Genomic DNA, 13413 nt, shown 5'->3' with positions numbered 1-13413 from the left:
CATCATTGATATATTTAAGAAAACATATAGGTCCAGTAATACTGCTTTGAGGAATTCCCCTCTTAATTATTACAGGGATGGATAAAGCTTTGCTGCCTCTAATTCTCTCAGTTCTATTTTCTAGAAATGTAGCCACCCATCAGTCACTCTTTTTTTCTAGTCCAGTTGCACTCATTTTTGCCAGTAGTCTCCCATGATCTACTCTATGAAATGCTCTAGATAGTTCAATTGCAATACAGTCCATTTGACTTCCTCAGTCCAGGATATCTACTATATCTTGCTGGAATCCTACAAATAGAGCTTCAGTGGAATAACCTTTCCTAAATCCAAACCCTGTTCTATCAAACCAGTTATTAATTTCACAGACATATGTAATATAATCAGAAAGAATGCTTTCCCATGCAATGCATGCATTGAATCCCAGATACATAAACACATGCAAGAAAGAGTTTCATGTGGTATTATGTAGGTGCTTTGAAAAGTTCTCGGAATGTACTAGAATTAAGTATCTTACCTCGATGGAACTGCTTTTATTTTTCAACGTAGTCTCCCTGTAGACTAATGCATTTGGTCCAGCGATGTTCCAATGCCTTGATCCCATCTCGATAATGAGATTTCTCCAGGCCTGCAAAATACCTCTCCAATTTGGCTGTCAGTTCTTCCCTTGTAGAAAATCTCCCTCCACCGAGGAAAATTTTCAGCTTGGGGAATAGATGAAAGTCTGATGGTGCCAAATCAGGTGAATAAGGTGGATGTGGCAACAATTCGTACCCCAGTTCATGAAGTTTTACCATGGCAATAACACTTGTGTGCAGCAGAGCATTGTCCTGATGAAAGATGACCTTTTTCCTTGCCAAACCAGGCCTTGTTTCGCGTATCTTTTCCTGTAGTTGGTCTAGGAGGTTTGCATAGTATTGCCCCGTAATTGTTTGGCCAGTAGGAAGATAATCTATCAGCAGAATGCCTTTTACATCCCAGAAAAATGAGGCCATGACCTTTCCGGCCGAACGCACTGCCTTTGCTTTGGTGGTGGTAAATCAGCATGTTTCCACTGTTTTGACTGCTGTCTTGTCTCTGGGGTATAGTAGTGGACCTAAGTTTCATCTGTAGTCACAAACCAGCACAAAAAATCTTGTTGGTTGCACTGAAAATGGGCCAGACTTTGTTCGGACATTTCCAATCTGGTGCGTTTATTGTCCAATGTCAAGAGCCGCGGCACCCATCTTGCTGATAATTTTTTCATACCCAATTCTTCGGTTAAAATATGATATACCGGTTCAGAAGACATCCCTACAGCTTCAGCAATCTTCCACACTTTCAGTCGACGATCCTCCATGACCATTTTATGCACTTTTGCGATAAATTCTGGGGTCGTAACAGTTTTTGGCCGTCCACTACGCGGATCATCATCCAAGCTCTCCCGACCAAATTTAAACTCGCTGGTCCACTTGGCAACAGTTGAAAATGAAGGAGCAAGTCCCCCAGTGTGTTCTGAAAGTCAGCATGAATTTCCTTTGCTTTCATACCTTTCCTTATAAAGTATTTAATCACTGCTCGAATCTCAGTTTTTTCCATTGCCACAAATCACTGCGCGGGAACAACAACAAAGAGTCGTCACTACCACACTCCTGCAGCTAGAGCACTGACGCGCCACATGTTCACTCACAAAGGATGTGTGATTATTGCGCGGGAACCTCGTTGCTTTAGCACTGACATCTAGCGGTGATTCCGAGAACTTTTCAAACCGTCCTCGTATGCTGCTGTGTTTTGTTCCTGTGAGTTTCCTGTTACTAATGCACTATATAGAGTTGTAGAAATTGTGTTTCTGGACCCATGTCCATATAACATACTTTCATATTCTTCGTGTGAGGAATTTGCCCTAGAGTTTGGCTGTACCTTATTGTTACACCCTGCATTTAAATTACAGTTGTACTGTGAAAATAGAACTCTGGCTTTGGTAAATTTGGGAATTATTTTTACCTGAAATCCTCTTTCATCTGAATCATGACATCTACCTGGACTGTCTATGTCCTGGTTTAATTCTGTTTAAAGTTTTCCAAGAGAATTTAAAATTGGCCATAATTTGTTCTAAGAACAAATCAGTGGTTTTTCTCAGGTTCTTTCTTTGTCTTATGGTGATGAAAATATTCACAGTTTTGTCAGCAGTGTTAGAGATGTAGGCTTGACTTTTACCTCTTCAGAATGTTGGCATCTCTACTATACTGCATTTAGTTAGAATTTCTGCATACATTTGGCTATCTTTGATAACATATCTTGGGAAACAGTACATATGTAAATAATGCTAGTTACCTGTATAATCAAACATGTATAGTCACCGAAGCAAAGAATGACTGAATGGTATTGTATGTACCTCTCATTTAATATCTTATACTTATTTTTAATTACTGAGATATAATTTACCTCCCATGTTGATATAAACCCTGTGGATAACCACAACAAACATTGTACCTGTAGGTTCAGTTCTTCCTGAGAAAAGTGTATCTGGAAGGAACTTATACAATACCATGTTTTTTTAGTGACTTAAATTCCTGTTGAATAGTTGGAAATAATTTTAGACATTTAGGGCCCTTTCACATGATTTGCTTTCCGCACCACTCCACTCCACCAGAGGTGTGGTAAAAGGCTGGTAGCGTTCACACAAGTCACTTCGCGTGGCGCAAGCTCCGTCCACTCTCGTCAACAGCAGGCTGTTGTCAACCGGCCTGAAGTGTCTTCCACTCTGGGCGACAGGAAGCTCCCTAAATCTGATTAGCTCGTTCAGACGGTCAACATTGTGTGCGCCACAAGTTCGAAGTTTTTGTTTCAAAATCTTGGTTCCATTCATAGATACTGAAAAGTTAATAATAGAAATACAAAATCACCCTTGTCTGTGGGATTAACGAACAGACTATTCAAATAAAATTAAAGGCTTCAAATGTGGAATGAAGTTTCCCATGAAGTGATTCCACTTTTTGCCGAACTGGACAACTCCAAAGAGAGAGAAGTTGATAACTACAGTAATAGGCTATATAGACTATGTGTTATATGTTAACTATTTATTTGATATTACAATAACATGGGTCATTGAAAAATAATTAATCAAGGTTTTCTTAGCAGTCTTTATTTCAAAAGAACTGCTTTCAATTAAATTACATCATAACATTTTCTTATTCGGACCGAGCACGATAGCTGCAGTCGCTTAAGTGCGGCCATTTTCCAGTATTGGGTAGATAGTGGGTTCGAACCCAATTGTCGGCAGCCGTGAAGACAGTTTTCCGTGGTTTCCCATTTTCACACCGCTTCCTTCCCATTCATAGCCCTTTCCTGTCCCATCGTCGCCATAAGAACTGTCTGTGTCGGTGCGACGTACAGCAACTCGTAAAAAAAAAAAACCAATCTTATTCGTGGGAACTACCAGTGTTTTATTTACAGAAGTTAGGTGTAGGTAGCAAGGCCATATTGGTAGCTCACTAAATCAGTCCTACAAACGGTCAACATTGTGTGCGTCACAAGTTCAAAGTTTTTGTTTCAAAATATCGGCGAAATACATTTTGCTTGCTTCAAGGATTGACAACAATTCAAACAAATTCTCACTTATACGAAAGTAATTAAAGAACATTTTTGGATCACTGGTACGTTCATCTAGAAGAGCGATGAGCTCCTCATTCTAGGTGATATGAATTCAGTGGATGGACCCAATGAACCTTAGTACTCTGCTTTCACCTCAACCTTCTTTTCGTAAGAATATAAATCCCAAGGATAACGTTCGCGTCCATGGACCAGATTCAAACCGAGGCGCAAAGTATGTGGTGGGGACTAGAAGTTGCCGGCAAGTTGACGGAAGTGGACAGCAAGTGTCTGTGGAGTGACGTGGCGTAGCGTGGAAAGCAAGTGGACCGTGTGAAGGGAGCCTTACTAAAGAAACTGTATCTATTAGTAGCAGTCTGTAATGTGTAAGGACGAAGGACAAAATTCCATTTTTTTAACTTGAAAATTTATAATACAGTAGTAAACAAATACAAATAACTATTATAAGAATTTCAGTAACAATCGTTAGGAACCTATCTGTACGGACATTGCAGCACTTGAAATTTCACTAAGAACCTATGGTTTGAAATTTATTACAAATGCATGTAAATCACGTGTGTACTATTCTGTGTCTCATGGCAAGCACATTTTAGTCTGAGATTAAATTATATATGAAATCTATTAGTAGGGGTTTGTGGAAACTAAATTCAATTATCAGTATAATCGTTCATTCTTACATTTAAAATTTCAAAAATGTCCACTTAAAAGGTGTTGTTGAATAAAAACAATGGCGACCAGTTCGTTTTAATCTGACAACAGTAAAATTGATCGGACCTCACTCACTATGAATCAGCTGCTAAACTGGAACTGAGTAGAGCGTTGAGGTATATACAATACTGTGCGCTCATTCTTTTCTCGAGCGACTGTATATGATGTGATTACAAAGATAGCTTGGATTGCAGTACTGTTATGTTGGGAATCATTGACTCTGTTTTAAATATAAAAAAGTAGCAATGCTGCTGAGCCAGCCATGTTGACTGCATGCCAGATATACATTCATGCCTTCCAAACCAAGTGATGTATTCTTAATTAAAGGATGAACTTTTAATAAATGATCCATATAAGCTATGAAAAGTAAGGGTGTAAGATTTACAGTCTAAAATATTCTGCTGCTGGAATATATGCTTTCGTAGATTACGAACTCGCTCGGTCTGATTTGAACTTATTTTGTAAATCATATCTTGTGTGTTTTTTTTTAATTACTGTAGTAGAGATGAACTAATTCAATGTTAGATTGAACTAAAGTTTATACCCATGAAATTCCTATTTAAGTCAATATTCCTCAAAATGTCATTCAAATAATTGAAGGAAGTGTTTACAATTGTGTACAAACTGATATTGAATCACCTTGTATGACATTGAACAAATGAATGTCTTTGTAGAAAATCTTGTCCAGAGCAAGGCTACCTTTTTTGAAGTGCGTTAGAATAGTCCAGTTTTCACTGATTACAAGGTCTGTTGATAAGGCTCTTGGCTAGTGATAGGCAACGCTCTCACTCGAGACTATCTGCAATTTCTGCATTAAATGACGTTCTCATATGGAAACGTGTACCGGTAAATTTTGTCAAAAGGCTAAAAAAAGTACTGCTTGTTCAACTATGAATCCTGTAATACCATTAACGAAAGTGAAAACAAAATGTCTGTATCTTAAACTGTTCACAACTTGAGGTGGACTTCTTGGCTAAATAGCCCTGTATAATTTGTGAATAGCTGTAGATAGGATGTACACCTACCTGGATACAAGAAGCATGCATTATTCGAACATGAGACAGGGCAAGATGCGTCTTGTTGCATATGCAACCACCATTACGCACGAGTGGAACGTGTAATCTAAAATGCCTGAGTATGCTCCAAGTCTCGAGCATTATCCGTGTCTTCCCAAACAAACCCACCATTGATAACATTATGGACAGTATTTTCCCGCGTATCACAAGCAACATCGCTGTCATGATCACTACTTTTATCCTCAGATTCTATATCCTAGTCCTCGTTTAACAAAACAAATCTTTATGTATCATCAGGTGCTAAAACATAGTTAATTTTCATATACGTGATCACGAAAAATGTTTAGCTGCTATGGTGTTAACAACAGGACTTGTTAATTTTTCAGGCGCGATATATCATACATAATCGATAAAAACTCGATAGATATACACATCAAATGAAAGATCAATGCTTTGTCTATAGATATGTCGTTTCATTTGTAATAGTTCAAGAACTGTTCACAGAAGTTGCTACGCGCATGCAATGCACGTCACTCCGTGACAAGGAGAGTTAGGGAGTCGCGTGCAGTATACGGCACTCCACATTCAGCGGTTAATGTGAAATCAACCCTTTCCTGAGCTACTGTCTGAAGCAACTTATATGGACTGACTTGCAGTCTTCCCTGTATATCTTCTAACCTCTCTTGTGTGAGAGCTGTTCTCCTTCACTATTTTTTCTTATTAGTTATAGAACCAGTACTACGCCACTTGTGAAAGAGTTAATGCACGTAATGTTTTGATGGTGGTGTTGAACCAGGAAACTATCCATGGAATTTTCGAAGGCACCTTTTAACTGGTTTCTTCTTCTTGTCCAAATAACACTCAATCAGAAATATTCTCTGCACTGTAAAGTACTTAACCATTGCGATTATAACCTTACAACACACCTTTAAAGGTCCAATCTTTACTAGCAAACTGAGCAATAGAGCTAAACATCCTGCAGCCTCAGCTATCAACACTTCTTATCACACCAGGCTTGACACCAGCCATATGGCACCCGCTTGGGGATTCCTACGGCCTGTGAACAGAAATGGAAAGTCTTAAACTATACTCCCTGTAACTTTACTAAATTTTTCTAAACATTTAGCTCTTTTGTTATTGTGGCAGATTAGAAACTCCAATGTCTTTGTAACTATTGCAATGATTTTATAAAGTATCTCACCCAGCAGCTGTGAATTATTCAAGCAGTTGGAAAATTACAACTTCTCTCGACACTTTATTATGAAATGTCATTATTTTTAGTTGATTTGTGTATTTGTCAGTTAACTTATGGGAACTGTATAACCTAAATGTTCACTCAAAATGGTGCTAAATCTAAGGAAGTGCCTGAATTTACAGGAAGAAAGGAAAATATGTAGTAGTAAAATAGTTCTTGACATGTAGTTTTACAGGATTGTACTAAAGATATTAAGGTTTCATTTTCATTAGTCTAGTTATAGCAGCTTCAGGCTTATTGTGCAATGCAGTGTCGCATGATATAAAGCAGGTACATATTTAAGGGGTGGGCAGTCAAAGGGACCCTAGCGTCTTTTGAAATTACATATTTCTAAGCCCACCAGCAGTGAAATAATTTCATGAGTAAATCGCGCACATTTTTCCTAAATTCAGTACATAGGTGGAAATAAGCTATAATGTTTTCTCATCCTGGAAAATTGTTCTGCAGAATTTCTAACTCTTGATATAAAATCATGAGAATAGTTCTTAGATTTATTATAACAAATTTATCTCTTTCTTTCATGGTGTGTGTGTGTGTGTTTTTTCTTCCTATACTGCTTCATATCGAATTTAAAATTCACTTTAGCTTCAAAGACTATCTCAAAGATTTGACTTCTTTGGTTGTTGCTGATGCAAAGCAGTGATTCATTCCCTTTCTTCAAGTCTTGATGTTGGTTTTCAGTTCGGTTATTTCATTGGTGTTCTGTGGTTCTTTGTGTGCTAATACTTAAATTCTGATGAAGTCATAAATATGCTAGCGCTCCAAGACTACTTAATTTTGTGCATTGAAATTGTTCTAGCCCGCACGCTGGTCATGATCGTTGAGTCATTAAGGCCAAACACCGTGATGGTTTGAGTTCCATTGGTAGAAAAAAAATTCACCATCGGAATTTTGGCTGGCAAGGCAGAAGAGTTGGTGGTATGCAATTTCTGATCACTAGATTGTGAGCCAAAAACCTGGGCTCAAATCCAAACATCTCTTCAGTGTTCGTATCGAGTGAGGGCATTGATAATGATTCATCTGTCAGATGGGACATTAAGCCTTGGGCTTTGCTCTTGACGTTATTTGACAAGAATGGGCTAAGTGCCAATACCGGGTTTTGCCCTTTCTCTACTTCATTGTCATCACCTTCACCACACACCCAGATGTGCAGGTCTCAGTTAGAAAGACCTGCACTAGGCATCTCCAGATACCACACATCAATCAGTTAGTCTTTTCTAAAAAAAAAAATCAAAATATGTGAACAATTGTTATGCAGAATTTGTAAAATCCACATTGTAGGATGCTATGAGACCTACCATACACAAACTGGGAGAGTTCTGCCTTATATATCATGGATTATACTCTTTTTGAATACTAGCTCTTGATAATATTGTGTGTTTTGAAATTCTATCGAGGTTGGTCTAATTTTGGTCATAGATGCTCACCCCTAATAAAGTTCTGTATATGCCCCTGTATAAAGTTCCTGATAGTTGAATATGCCATAGTTTGGTTTTAAAATATCAGTGCCTGTAGTGTGCAAGTAACTCATGATGCCATTTTGGAATGTAAGACTGGTAATAAATTCATATCCATTAATTCTTTCTTTGTCCTCATGTTTTGAATTCTGGTCAGTGGAGGATTTTGGACTTTTAATTTGTCATTACATTTCGTCTCATTTCGTACTATTAGGGACCGGTGACCTGGATGTTAGGCCCCTTTAAATAAGCATCATCATCAGACTATTAGGGGCCGGTGACCTGGATGTTAGGCCCCTTTAAATAAGCATCATCATGAGACTGTGGTACAGAAAACTTATTGAGTATATGAAAGGTTGAATTGATGGCATACAAGAGTGAAATATGCCAGGAAATTGCATGTGTTTGGGGCACACTTATGTTCAAGAAAGTCTAAGACAATATCATAAACATTCTAAAAGGGGTATCGTTCTTGTAAAGGTTTTGTTTAGTGGCCACTCAGTTTCATCATTAGTGCAGAATTGACAAACTGTAATATCCAGTCTGGTTGCATATTAGAAACAGTCTTCAAAGACTTTGTTTGACATATCCATATGAGACTGATAGATTATAAAGACTAAATAGAGGAATGACAAAATATTTTTCCAGCAGTTACAGTTCTGATTACATGAAAATGGAGGTAGGTTTGACAGCTAGGTGAGAGGCACTGTGAGGATGGTATTTGCACACTATACTCTGCACGAGTTTGGTGTGTTATGGTGACAGGTACTATTGAGTGTCAGCAAATTGTATAATGCCATTTGATTAGTTATGTTTTGAGTCTGATATTGATTTCAGTTGTTGCAGATCAACTTCCTTGTTTTATTTCAACTATGTATGTTGGGTATTCAGCCTGAGGGCTGGTTGGATTCTCAACAGGTCCACCGTTAGCTATCATAGATGCCCTAGGTGTCGCTGAAGAGGCGTACTAGGGAAGTGAGTGAGGTAGTTTCCTGTTGCTTTCCTCACTGAGCCAGAAGTTGCTATTGCATATCAGTCTGCCAAGCCCACTGAAATGTATGCACCAACCAACCCTATGAGCGACATTTTCACACCATTCGTAGCAGGGACTGGCTGCATTATTTCAACTAGACAATACCAATGCCAAGTCACACTTGGCTTCATAATGGTTAACAAAGTTTTGCCTCTGCCATGAAATGTAGATCATACTTCTCACTTGTGTAAAATATGCCTGGAACATGATCACCCAATGGATATAGCTATACAATTATCATTGAACTAAGAACATCGGTGAATGGTGCATGGATGGCTAATAATCAGCACACCATTAAGAAGATATTATTTAATGCCCAACTGAATAATGGAGAATGAACAAGCCAGAGTTGATTATGTGTTCATTTATCAGTTTCTTCTCTTACTCTATAAATGTGCATGGACTGCTTAGCATTTAATTTCAGTGTATAAAAAAGCCACTGAAAATCTGTTCATATGACTACTACTTGCAGACAAAACTTATAACTCAGTTGAAGTCTAATGTATCCTTCTGTTGCATTCAAATAATGTAGTACAAGCCTTCCTGCTGGTGTTGGTTAAGAATTTTACTTATGGGAGTAATTTCTATAATACCGTATTATGGTTCTACACATGATTTAACTTTCTTGACTGAAGTAATAAAAGTAGATACTGATATCCTTGGATGCAGAACATAGGAAATGAAATATTTTAAATGTTATTCCAAGATCATTTTGAAATACTGTATGTAGTTGTTTTTCATACAAGTTATCTTTTCTGGCTGCTGTGCAAACTACTTATAACCTCTTGCTGTTAACTAATTCCATTCAAGTATTTCTTCTCTACCCAAAAATAAATTAAAGACAGGATTGAAGGAATGCAGATGATTTGTGAGAAATAGGATAGACGAGATCTCTTACTTGGTTTTACCTAGATATAAATTTCTACAGCATGCAGCACACGGTGTGAAGTTCACGCTATAAAACTTAAATTTTCATAAAATGCTGCTGCTTTCCTCGGTAGAGGCATTGTTCTTCTGTTTGAACTGCAGAAATCAACTAGACAGCTGAAACTGTATGTTTTTAGTGTGTATTTCTGTGTAAACTCGCTGCAGTTATACTATATGTCTAGATAAGGCTGCTGCTTTCTTTTATCATGTTTCTCATATACACAGTTCCACACATAATGTGTTTAATAAGGAAACTACTCAATACTTGGAAGACTTGTATCCAGTGAGTTTTGATGTGCATCAGTCGTGTGGAGTGAGTTTTTTAAATGTATTTATTCCATTTCAGGTCTGTCTGAATCCTCACCACTACACAAATATAATGCAGATGTAGGAGATGATGATGTCTTTATGGTTAGTAGGCATGGATATGTTTCTGGCATAATGAAGAGAAATTATTGCATGAGTTCTTTGGATACCAAATTATTGTAGAATCATCCCTTAACAGATTATGTTCATGTTATTTCTTTATAACTGCTGTGAACTATTTTCCTTTTGGGTATTTGAATATTTTAATTGTTATTGTGATAGAAGTGCTCAGTTAGCTATAGTGTCTTCTCATCCTGCAAAATTATTCTGTAGAATTATTAACTCTTGATATAAAATCATGGGAATATTACTTAGATTTGTTACAACAATTATCTCGTACTTTCATGGTGTTTTTTTTCTATACTGATTCATATTGAATTTGAAATTCACTTTAGCTGAAATTTTGATTTTGATCATAACAATATCAAAACTTACTGGTGGTATAGTCATATTCAGCTTAGGGCTAAAACGGAATGAAACAATATAATAATTTACTCAGTATTGTTAGAAATTTAATTTGTATTTCTACAACTGACTGATATATAAAATAATTAAAATAATATTAATCAGTATGTTTATAACATTCTTATGTACTTATAGAATGTTTATTTGACAAAATTTGATTGTACTTTGGCTGGTTCTGACTTAAGAGTTCCTGCTGTGAATTTTCTGATTTTCAGTGTTGCATGGTTCTTTCAGAATCTTATTGTTAAGGATGATTCAGTGTTTGTATGGACATAAGGTTATGTTCTTTTTCAGACCCTTAACTTGCCGGTGGAGAGAGGAGACTCGCGATCTTCCTCGGATTCGTCGACACGGGGCGGTGGAGGTAGTAGCCGGCATGCTACGCCACCAGCTGATTCCCACCATTTACACCGCATCCACTATATTCGTCGTGACAAGACGGGATCAGAACGTGATCCTAGCCCTGAGGGGAAACGTGATGGCAGTGAGAAGGAGAACTATTCATATGTGCAGCTGACTGCGGTACACGAGTACATCTATCCAGTGGTGGAGGATCAGAAAGCAGCTCGTAGAGACTCGGCTGGTAGCTTGAAGAAACGCAGCTTGGAAGGGATCCCTACTCAACCACCCCTTTTGCCTAGCAAGCCTGGCAAGAAAAAGGAAAGGCATCGAGCCTGTCGAAGTCGCTGTCGACATTGTCAGGAGTTGTATTCAGAAGAAAACAATGTGCGTGGTGGTTGCGAATATGCACCGGACTGTGTGCGTGCTGGTATTAATGCAGTGGCATGCATATCTTGTGCTGAGTGCATGTTGTATCATTGCATGGCAGATGCTGAGGGGGACTTCGCGCAGCACCCATGCGAGTGTGGACCCGTTGACGAAAACTGTACCCGGCGGTGGTTGGGCCTGGCACTTTTGTCGTTGTTGGTGCCATGCCTATGGTGCTACCCACCTTTACGAGCATGCCATTGGTGTGGTGTTGCGTGTGGTGTGTGTGGTGGACGACACAGGCCATCCTCCTAGCGATGACAAGGATTGCCATTTGTACTTCTCTTCACTCGTGTTGTTTGCCCTCCCTCGTATGTGATGCGTATTCTACTGCCGTTGTACCAACAATGTAAAAACCGTTGCCTTAAAAAAGTGTTTCATTTGCTTACAGCAACTGATAACAGAATTTACAATAAATGTCCTATTGGTCCTTCCCACCATTTTGAAACCCATTTAAAAATGCAGAAAGAAATAATGACAACTCGTGTACATCTATAATACTGTTCAATGTCATATTTCTGTCATTTTATATTGTATATAAATTAAATTGTGAATATGTACGACCATGACAGTGTAATATAACTCAATGTAACATTGTGAAGCAGCTTTAGAGAGTGGGAGACTCTTGAATGAGGCCACTTAGGAGTGCCATTCCACCTAATAGTTTTCTGTATCAAAACAAAAGGAGATCTTATTTTTCCATTGGCTCAGGGGAAGATATGATACATCTTTTGTGTAAAAAGAAAAGAGAAAAGAAAAAAAAACATAAAGCGATATGGTCATATGCAACAAGAAACAGAACATTGTAGCCATTGAAACTGAAAAATTGAGAAAATGTTCTATAGTGTGTAAATGTGTTAAACCTTAACTATTTGTTTCTTGTTCCATACTACCTCACATCCACTACTGGTGGTTGACATGTCCTGCGGGCAGTTGATGTTTGAAGTGGTAAATGACACTTGAACAATATTTGACAGGTGTGCCACTTGATGTGTTGCAGAAGTTTTTAAGTTTTGAATTCAATACGACATGTAGCCAACGAAAGTAAAATTACTAATGCTATATTATAATATTATTATTATTATTATTATTATTATTATTATTATTATTATTATTATTATTATTATTATTATTATTATTATTATTACATTTAATAAGATTACAAGTATTTTATTATTGTGATTACTGTCCTGAGAATTGTCATTACTTTATTCTCTTTTTATTATACATGCACTGTGTGATTTAGTTATTTTATCTAGTTTTATATGCACCAAATTGGGAAACGTCATCCTTATGTTATTATGTTTTCATTGCCAGAACTTTTGTACTCTACTTTAAGTGCAGTCTCATATAAAGTATATTTACTATTGTACATCAACTGAAGAGGTTACCTTTCCATAATTGTGCCTTTATTTCAGTTTTTCTTTTCTTTTTTTTCTTTTTTTCTCTTTCTTTCTTGTTTTACTTTCAGATGGAAAATATCCCACTTTTATTCTCTTTCAGTTGTATTTCTTCCCACGAGATTTAAAAAAAAATATAAAGCTAATTTTTCTTGATAGAATGTTATTTCAGAAAATTTAACTGTTTTGTTATGTTCTTTATTCTCCCATTCTCCTATTTGATCTTCACAGGTATATTAACTAAAGAAACCTTTGAGCATATTGAGTCAGTCCTTGAATTTAGGCTTCATGAATTTATTTACAAAGCTTTGGAAGGAGACATAAGTAGTCCATAAAATTGACACATTTTTTGGACAATCGTGCAGTTATTTAAGTCCTGAGTAAAAGATTCAATCTTCTTTGGTACTTGCATGTACAAACATGCCTAAGT

At 37.3% G+C, this 13413-nt stretch overlaps 1 protein-coding gene across 1 annotated transcript in view; it reads left to right on the top strand.

Annotated features, from left to right (window-relative positions):
- The window catches only part of Spred (Sprouty-related protein with EVH-1 domain), an 80332-nt gene extending 67638 nt beyond the window's left edge, over positions 1-12694 (top strand). The window contains exons 4-5 of the mRNA XM_067150856.2: positions 10331-10395; positions 11110-12694. Coding sequence (XP_067006957.2) covers positions 10331-10395; positions 11110-11838 — 794 coding nt within the window. The 3' untranslated portion in view covers positions 11839-12694. The remainder of the gene's footprint in view (positions 1-10330; positions 10396-11109) is intronic.
- Positions 12695-13413: the final 719 nt, after the last annotated feature.

Source organism: Anabrus simplex, chromosome 7 (assembly GCF_040414725.1).
Source record: "Anabrus simplex isolate iqAnaSimp1 chromosome 7, ASM4041472v1, whole genome shotgun sequence".
Lineage (NCBI taxonomy): Eukaryota > Metazoa > Arthropoda > Insecta > Orthoptera > Tettigoniidae > Anabrus > Anabrus simplex.
This window is presented reverse-complemented; position numbering and strand designations above follow the sequence as displayed.